Raw genomic sequence first — 9,767 nt, 5'->3', positions numbered from 1 at the left:
ATGCAAGTTGGTCTTTTTAAGTATCTTTGTATTTTTGGTTACATCAATCACATTATGCAACACACAAATTACTTAGCCTAAATGCAAAACAAAAAGACATGAGAAATGGAGATTACTCAATGTCAACATCTTTAAAGAAAGCTCTTATAAAATAAACGTTTTCAACAAGATTATTTTCATAATAACAGCTCAACACATTATTCAACATCTCACGTTCATACATACCAAGATTCTTGCTTTCTGCAAAGTTTGATGGGTGTGAAAGAATGTCAAATAACATTGATGTGAAGTTATGACCAAATGAGCAGTCACTCTAGGCCATGACGATGTTAGTGAATTAATGTGAATATAGTATTTTTCCCTTCATAACAAGAATAATTCAAAGCATCCCATTTATAACACAGCACTCATTTAAAAAAATGATTGAATCTTAAAAAAATCCTCCCATTTTTCTCGACTTCGATGAGTCCACAGTGTCAACTATAATCCATTCAGTTACATAAGATAGATATAGGAGATAACACGTTTTAATTCATGTATACAATGTGTTCTAGTGTGAACACAGTTACTGCTATGTCAATATTCAAATATTTTCTCCTGTTTCGATTATTAACTGTGCGTGTTAATTGCGGCTTACTCTATAGAGTACAAACATTCCCTTTCACTCTAATACATGCCCTAAAAAAAACACAGTCAGAAGCTCAACTCTCACACACATTAAATTATTTGGTATATCATCATCATCAGGCAATCCAGTTAGTTCTCCATGGTTATTCAAACACAGACAGGTCATTGTAGGACAGGTTGTCTGAGTCATCATCAATAGGCAGCACAAACCCAAAGCAGAGAGGGAATCAGATCAGGACATCTAATCAAAGTTGATATAATATATGTGAAATTCATACATTCTAATTATGCCTTTTTTTTCTCTTTGCTATGTCCCTGAACTCATTCTCTCCTCCTTTGGCTTAGATCATGCTTGCTTTTGGAGTGTATTGCCTCGTGCTTGCCTTCCATGCACTGCCTGCCAAAGTAACAGAGAGTTTACAATTGCACCTCAATTTAGTGTCACACTGGTGCAACTAAGTATAAATCTGGCTAAATAAACTCTCTCTATCACTTTATGTAGGCTAGCGATATGTCAAGGAAGGCATTACGAAGATCAGCTGACGCAGATGGCGTTCGCTGAAGCAGGGGGTCTGCTGGTATAGGGAAGAGGGACTCTCATGGATGAAGAGGTTGCTTCCTCCAGCTGTCCCTCCTCTCCCTCATCTCTCTCCGCCTGCTCCTCGACGCCTCCTCCACCCACCCATACAGGCTTCTCTAGACCTGGCTGGGAGGAGAACGGCTTCTCCAGAACCTTGAGGACCCGTTGGACCTTCCGAAAATACAAGAAAAGCAGTTAAAAACACTAAATCGTAACACATTGCATGCCAATCACGTAGATCTACGCGAACCTATTTATAGCCGCCACGTGCCAATCGCGTAGATCTACGTGATTTTTTCCAATTTGACCCAAAGACCAAGGAGATATGATTTATCGAAGATATAGACTCCTATCCACTTCCTTGTTAACTTAAAACTTAAAAATGATTTATCTCGGCTCCTGAGTACTTTTTTTTTTTCAATGAAAAATCTCTGGCACTGGCTAGAAATATTCAGAAATACCTCTGGCAGTTAAATTAAGGGAAATAAACGCACATCTAGATTAAGTGAAAAGGGGATCATGTTCAACTTGGATGAGGAAGCATTCAAAATGATCATGAATGGACAAGGTGTAGCGTAGCAGCATATGAATTAATTCAGTACTCCTACTTGCACTTACTCTTTTAGATTATTTTTTGAAGAAAAACAGAACACACAGTACCTTTGTAAAGTGCTCATATTTTTCCAGTGCAGTGTAAATCAGCAAACTCACAAAACAAATGTGCATTGACATTCAAATATGAATAAACAAGACAGTGAAAAGGCTGTAGTGGTTCACTGTTTACACCTAACCACATAAAACAAGCTATGATTGGCATAGCATAATCCTAGCAAATTTGAGAAAACAATACAGTCGATCCTTGTATGCTCACCTCAGAGAAGTCTAAAGTCTCTGCGGCGTCAATTGCATTCTGGGCAATGTAGTTTCTGAGCACCACACATGGATTGGTGCCATCCATCACCCTCACCCGCTCCTCCTGCACAGCCTGAATGTTATCCTGGCCCTCCAGCTCCCGGGCCAGACGCTTCCTGTAGCACATGATAAAACAGGGAACTGAGTCAATGGAACAGTGCCATAGTCAACAGCCCATTTCCTCTTCCAGTCCGTTAGGGCTGCAACTATCGATACGTTTCTTAAGCCTATTATTCTATACTATACTATACTATACTCAAGAAGTGCGTTAAAAACATATTTTTATTACACCATTTTATATATCAACAAATCAATTAACCATTCAAGCCAAACTTTATATCCCGTCACACAATGGTGCATCGGGACACATTGTGAGCTTGTAGATATTTAACTTTTTTCAACATTTTTGAACCATTTCACCAATAATGACATGCCCAAAATAGGGATCGATTACTAATCTAGTATGTTATTAAATGATCGATTATTTATTTTGTATCGATTAAATCGTACAGTTCCATTAATTGTTACACCCCTCTTTGTTACGCCCCTATTCTCCACCTGTAAGAGCTGATCCACTGGATCCAGTCCTCTGCCTGTTTGATGTTCAGATCTTCCTGGCTGCTCTCCGTCAGGTCCTTCAGTTTGCTGAGTTTCTCCAGCTGCCTGGCCAGGGATGTCCTGTCTGAGATCATCTGGAAGAGGGCTGGGTTGCTCTGGGCCATTGACAGCAACATCGCCAGCTCACTGGCAAGAGGGGAGACGGTGGCAAAAGTGAATTGTTTGAAAACAATTTAGATTTAGTCTGTTTTAATTAAACATGTGCCATCTTTTTTTGGGGGCTTTTTCTGCCTTTATTAGATATGTACAGTAGCCTGACAGGAAGTGGGGCGAGAGAGATGGGGATTGACACGCAGTAAAGGTCGTTGGGATCGGGATTTGAACCAACATTCGGGGCAACATGTGCTATCTTGACAGGAGGCTGTAAAAACAGAACTGATGCTGTTTTGTGGTTCATTTCCGTAACCACTTAATCCCCGGGGAGTCCCCCAGGGCTCTGTACTGGGTCCCTTGAGTCTCTCACCGTGGATCCATTGTGAGCTTGTTGGCAGCCCTGAGCTCCTCTAGGGAGGCCCACTGCACTGACAAGAGATCTATGGCCTGCTTGACAATGTCCTCCTCCACCTCACCTTCAGCGGGGCAGGGGATTTGACTGAGGCTGCGGAAGGTGTTGGTAAAGTCAGCTCCTGTAGGGGGAACAGACGAGAGGACCGGAGCGAATGAGACAGAATAAATATTGACAATCATTGTGTAATATCTGGTGCGTGGTGCTGTTGTAACGGTTTGCGTCCTAACAATTCCAAAGCCAGTTGAGCTCAAAACCCCACCCCCATGGCTTTAATTGGCCGAGACGTCGGCAATTTTAGGGAGCGCTTTTTTGGTTCACTTAACGTCCTGCAATTTTGAAACCGGCTGCTTACCACGGCTGCACCTCACGAGCCTCAAGGCCTTGTTTTCAGGGGATTTTAGACATTTTTCAAAATTGCAGATATGAAGGACATTGAGTGAAACAAAAAAGAAGGCTTCCTATATTTTTTTTAGACAATGGCATAGTGCATTAGATGTGTCTCAGCCAATCACAGCGAGCTCAACTGACTTGGGGCTCAACTGGTTTGGGAATGACAACGTGTAATGGTCTTGTCAAAGCTTTGCTATGCTAAAAACAATCACCTGTGTTTTGCATGGTCTGCATCAGCTCCCTAATCAGCTCCTCGTCCTCGGGCTCCTCTTTCGTCAGCAGGCCTAACTTCTTCCTCATGTTCCCCAGGTAGAAGTCGTTATAGAGGTCCCCGTATTCAGCCACAACAGCCTTGGCCCTCTCTGGCGGCAGCTCTGGATCCAGCGCCTCTGCCAGCTTCACCAGGTTCCACCTGCATATCTCTGGCTGGGCCTGGTATGAGTAGCGGCCCGAATTATCAGATGAATTACAGATGAAATCTGGATCAAACCTAGGAGGGATAAGGAGAGAGAGATATAAAGCGTATGTATTAGTTCTCTGTCTTTACTGAAAGGCAACTAAATTAGCCACTTATGCCCTATATCCTTTTCGTACAACAGTAAAAAATAGCCAGTGTACAAGCTCACAACACCTAGCATCGTGACACGTTGTGAGCTTGTAGATATGCAATCTATTTTTATTTTTGCTGGAAGTTAATTTTGTCTTCAGAATAGACAAAAGCACAGGACAAACAGAAAATGTATGTAACCACTCTGACTGTGTGACCTCCTCAAACAAACACACACAGACCTGTCCATAAAACCATAAGGGCCATAGTCCAGTGTGAGTCCCAGGATGCTCATGTTGTCCGTGTTCAGGACTCCGTGGCAGAAGCCTACACACTGCCACTGGGCCACAAGTCGAGCAGTGCGCTGCATCACCTGCAAGCAAGACACGAGAACTGTTATCTGCCTACGTCCAAGAAAATAAAAAACTCAAACCCTGTATTTATCACAGAAGAGAACTTTGTCTGTCTGTCTGTCTGTCTGTCTGTGTCTCTCTCTCTCACTCTCGCGCACACGCACGCACACACATAATGGTATGAAAATGCCAGGGTGAGGTTTCTGTCTCACTTGCTAATATGGTAATCTAATAATAGAAGGCCTAGTGACTCAGCACATGCACTGAAGTCAGGCTGTCATTATACTGTACCTGCTTTGGAAGATAACCAAGGAAACAGAATCCTAATGTTCTTGGCCATAAACAAAAAGGTCCGTTCTTGGGTGCTAAAAGCTCACACACTCACTCTTTGAGTAAAACAATGTGAAACTGATACACCTGATACAAATAGCACTATAAATGTTTTTTTTGTTTTTGTTTATTTAAGTGTCTTGATTATTTAATTTCGGTAATCGAATAAGTAATCAATAGAATAATCCTTTATCTTAAATAATCACTTCTGTTTGACACACTGGCAGAACGTTAATTGTAATTTATTTTCTTAAAGAAAGCTGAGAGTTGCGGCATTAGAGGAATCTGATGTTTACCTCTCTGAAGAAAGCTACGTTCCTCTCCACCCTGTCCGGGAAGTTCTGCTGGATCTCAGGGTAGAACATCTCAATGACATAATCCATCATCTGGCTTCTGATCTCATCGCGTCCATGGCTGGGCCCCTGGCGGCCTGTATTCTCATCAGCCTGCTTGAAAATCTCAAAGGATCCAAACCTGTATATATAACCATGCACGCACAATTAAAAGAAATGGCTCCCATACTATAGTTAAGTTAGGGAAACAGATATGGGACAACTTCAGTGATTTACATACTAGCCCATACCTAGACAATAACATCAGTTGCTTTTTAAAAACTAGTTCTCCATAACTGCTAAAAAAAAAGCAGCTGTCTGGGTATGACGAATCATGACATCAAAAGTTGAAGTAGTTGATACTGTAGTGTATTGACTATGTAATTACAACATACATAGGTGCTGTTTTTACACATTATTTGAATTTCCAGCGTTTAAAATGATCTGATGCCCTGTCTTCAATAAGTAGACTGAATACAAGGCATGACAAGAAAAATCTGTTGCACCATAGTTGCCGCTTCCACAAGGATGCTCAGTCATACATACAAACACAGTGCTTTTCTGTTCGGGCGTATGGCTATGGATGTATACCAGTGTGACAGTGAGTCACAACTAGGGCCTGGCCGATATATATCGGATTTGCAGATATACGGTCACTGACCTGAGGAAGGTGGGAGCAATGCGCAGGACTATAGAGCATCTCTCGTGGCGGGGGTGTCCATCGTATTTAATATCCCGTACGACTCTGCTATCAGATGTCACCACAGAGCCTGCTCTGGTGGTGGGGATACCCAGGGCAAACATCGCCTCACTGCACAGAAACTCCCTGATGCTGGAACGCAGCACCTTACGGCCATCAGCTTGTCTGGGGATGGGAGAAGGACAAAACTGGGTGTGACACTGAAATGTATATTTATAATTGTTTATATATATATATATATATATATATATATATATATATATATATACATACATACATACATACATACATACACACATACATACACACACACACTTTAACACTCTGAGAGTGAACAAATGGGTACATTTTGGTTACATTTGTACACTCTCAGAGTTAACTTAACAAGTTTTCAAAAAGTAGTGCACAACTTGTCTCACCTGGAAAAAGGCGTCAGTCCAGCGCCCTTCACCTGCATCTCCCACCGGCCACTCGGATTTTCCTGCAACAGTTCTGGCTTCTGATGAGCAGGAGCCTTCACCTCCCCCAGGTAACAAGCAGCCCCGTCGCCCAGCTGCCCAGCAAACGATCCGAACTGGTGACCACAGTAGCAGTGGGCCGCCGGCTCCGAGCCCGGCATGACTTTGGAGCCACTGAGATACCCCGGTGCAAGAGGATCGTTCATCACCTCGTCCCCGTTGAGCCCCAGCAACGCCAGCGCTTCATTAGAGACCGCCACAAACCTTTGATTTGATCAATGTAATTAGAATGTGATGTGATTAAAATGTTATTTGAACAAGAATAACCTCTGACGACACGCTCATGTCACCATGACTCAGCCATAAGCATATAAGGAGTTCCCAGTGCAGCTACGCCCAAATATGGAGTGTGTTGTCTAACCTCAATGTGTCATCATGGCATCAGCAGTCAGCTCCATATAGCAAAAACTATCCACTATACTTAGTCACTTCTAGGCATATATAACCACAATGATAAATAATCATATTTCATATAGCCACCCATTCTTGAGAATTGGTACAAATCATGTCCTACCAAAATATTTCAAATTATTACAACACTAATTTAAAAAACAGTTGAGTGAACATATATTCTTAAAGGGCAAGATTACTTTGGTAGAGGTTTGGGTTGTGGTGGACAAGATATCACAAATAATTGCTCTATTGATTAGAAATTGATACTAAATGTGCTCCTCATTGACTTACATTGTATGATAAAACAGCTCTCAAAGTCACTCTTTTATCACATAAAAGAATACAAACAAAGTTGATTCAGACAATATAGAACATCACCAAACCCAGTACTGTTTAACTTCCTGTTGATTTTGCAATTTATATTAAGAAGAAAACCCGGACTGGATCCGCAGATCCTGATCTTCAAATAGTAAAATCAACAGGAAGTTAACATTTTTATAAAAAAAATAAAAAGTGCTGTGGTTGGTGATGTTCTATATTGTCTGAATCAGCTTTGTGTTTGTTAATGTTTACGCGCTAAAAGAGTGACTTTGAGAGCCGTTTCACCATACAATGCAAGTCAATGAGGAGCTATTTGGAATTCAATCAATTTCTAATCAATGGAGCAATTATTTTTTATTTATCGTCCACCTTTGGAGTTACATCATGGCAAGGTAACTACACAACCCAATCCTCTATCAAAGTGGTCTTGCCCTTTAAAGGATTTATATATATGAATTACATACGATGTATACAATGTTTACGTCTAGTTTCTAATCTAAACTTGCACTCTGCCAGAAAACACTCTTGTCTCAGACAAGGATTCACAACTTCGGAAAAAAATGTGTTGTTGTTAAAAGCTTAACAAAAACTAACCATGTGTATTGATAACATAGGTGTAAAAAGAATGTACCATTATTATCATCTATATTTAAAAATATTTTTTAGTAAACATTTTGGCCCTTTAAAGTTTACAATTTAGGCATTTAGCAAACGCTCTTAATCCAGAGCGATTTACAGTAAGCAAGGACAAGACATCATAATACATCAAATGCATAGAAATAGTAATCTAATAATAAAGTAATACATAAGTAAACCAATAATCTAATAATAACTAATACATACGTAAACCAAGAACCTATCATCAGCCTGTACATTGAAACTATACACACTAGGATGACTTTGCCAGGTCAAAAAGTAGGTCAACAATGACCTGGCAAAATTGTGTCCAAAGACCAAGTTCTTTGTCAACTCCGTCAGATTTCTACTAAAACATAATTTAATCAGGCATAAACAGGTTTAGCTATCCTAAGGTCCCCTGTCTCACGTCCTGGTTTTAAAAAAAAGGCAGGAAAGCTGCTGAAGCTCTGATAAGCTTTCTATTTTTTTGATAAATGCATTAAATAATATTGTTATCAGATGTCTCAAGTTCAACTATAAATTGTCAACTCTGTACGTCCATAAATCCAAACAAAATACAAACTATGATTTAAAATGTGTAATTCTATTAGCATTAAGAGAACTCTGATTAATGTTGAGAAAAATATTGTCTACTCACTATGACTGTACTGTTTAGATGTCAACTCAGTGGGAGGTTGGCCCATTACATGGTTTAATAGTCAACACTTTGATCTTTTAAAATATATTTTATATATATTATATTTATTTACTGGCATAATTGAAGAGTATTTAAAGAAAAAAATCCCAATTATCAAGAATGGGTGATAGCCTACACACTCAGTGGTGGAAGAAGTACTCAGATATTTTACTTAAGTAAAAGTAGCAATACCACAACATAACAACACTCTGTTACAAGTAAAAGGCCTGTGTTCCAAGTGTTATTGAGTAAAAGTACAAAAATATTGGCATAGAAAAATGTTTAAAAATGATGTACAAGATCAGCTATTGTCAAATAGCCCATGTATAAAATAGGGCTGAAGTGGTTAATGTATGTTTTATAATATAATAATTCATGTCTGCACAGTAACTAGTAAGTACGTTTTCAAATAATTGTAGTGGAGTGAAAGTACAATATTTGCCTCTGAGATGTAGTGGAGAATGAGTAAAAGTACTGCAAATTGGAAATACTCCAGTGAAGTACTTAGTTACTTTCCACCACTGCTAAACACTGCATGTGTTCCCCCAGTACCTGGGCTTGTTGACGGGCGTTGGGAGCACCCTGGAGAAGCAGGCTCCCTTCACTTGGCGGCCGCCGGGCTCCCTGCAGAGATCCACGGGCAGCCTCTTCAGAACCACGTTGTCAAAGTCCAGCCGCTCCAGAGACGAACGACCTACAACCAGCCCCATCACAGCGCCGTCCATCACCACACCTCCTCCACTGGACAACAGTCTGATCACTATGCCGTACAGCCTGGAGGAACCACCGAACACGCGTGTACGTGAGAGAAGACGGGGTCCTAGTGAAGCCATTCAATACGTGCCATCTGTGTTATCATCTGTGTGATATAATTTAATACGAACAACAAACTTTCATAACCTGCTCTCCTTGTACAACATGCAGCGGATGTTTGGCAACTCGCGTTTGCTGTTGCATCATTATCTGTCCGGCCGGAAACAAGATTTATTATAAATCGTTCTTGTTACAAGAACATCAAGAGCGGAACGATTTTAATGTGACACTCACGGCGGAATTCCAGTAACGAAAGTAATATTAATATTCCCACGTTAATATGATTGATAAGAATTCAAATTAATGAATTGTCATTAATTAACAATTCACATAATGTGAAATTGGGACAGCTTTTGTAATTTATCTCTCAGTCTCTAGTCTCTACCTCTGACCCAAAACACACCAATATGCTTAAAATAAGCTACTAAATAAATAAAGACGAAGACAAAAAATTATTAAAACTACCTAGAAAAATGTAAAACAAAAAACCCAGTTGAGGCAACAAAAGCA

At 40.3% G+C, this 9,767-nt stretch overlaps 1 protein-coding gene across 1 annotated transcript; it reads right to left on the bottom strand.

Annotated features, from left to right (window-relative positions):
• Nucleotides 1-7: 7 nt before the first annotated feature.
• On the bottom strand, nucleotides 8-9,387 carry selenoo1 (selenoprotein O1). Its single transcript, XM_084059883.1, has 10 exons — nucleotides 8,997-9,387; nucleotides 6,317-6,619; nucleotides 5,859-6,062; nucleotides 5,162-5,339; nucleotides 4,425-4,555; nucleotides 3,848-4,125; nucleotides 3,201-3,363; nucleotides 2,678-2,863; nucleotides 2,079-2,235; nucleotides 8-1,378 (listed from the first exon to the last, which is right to left on the bottom strand). The coding sequence occupies exons 1-10, from the start codon at nucleotides 9,275-9,277 to the stop codon at nucleotides 1,163-1,165; spliced, it is 2,097 nt and encodes a 698-aa protein (XP_083916009.1). The 5' UTR covers nucleotides 9,278-9,387; the 3' UTR covers nucleotides 8-1,162.
• Between the last annotated feature and the right edge of the window lie 380 nt (nucleotides 9,388-9,767).

Source organism: Gymnoscopelus microlampas (genome assembly GCF_963454915.1).
Source record: "Gymnoscopelus microlampas genome assembly, chromosome: 6".
Classification (NCBI taxonomy): domain Eukaryota; kingdom Metazoa; phylum Chordata; class Actinopteri; order Myctophiformes; family Myctophidae; genus Gymnoscopelus; species Gymnoscopelus microlampas.
Note: the sequence above shows the minus strand (reverse complement) of the source record. Positions and strands in the feature narration are given on the sequence as shown.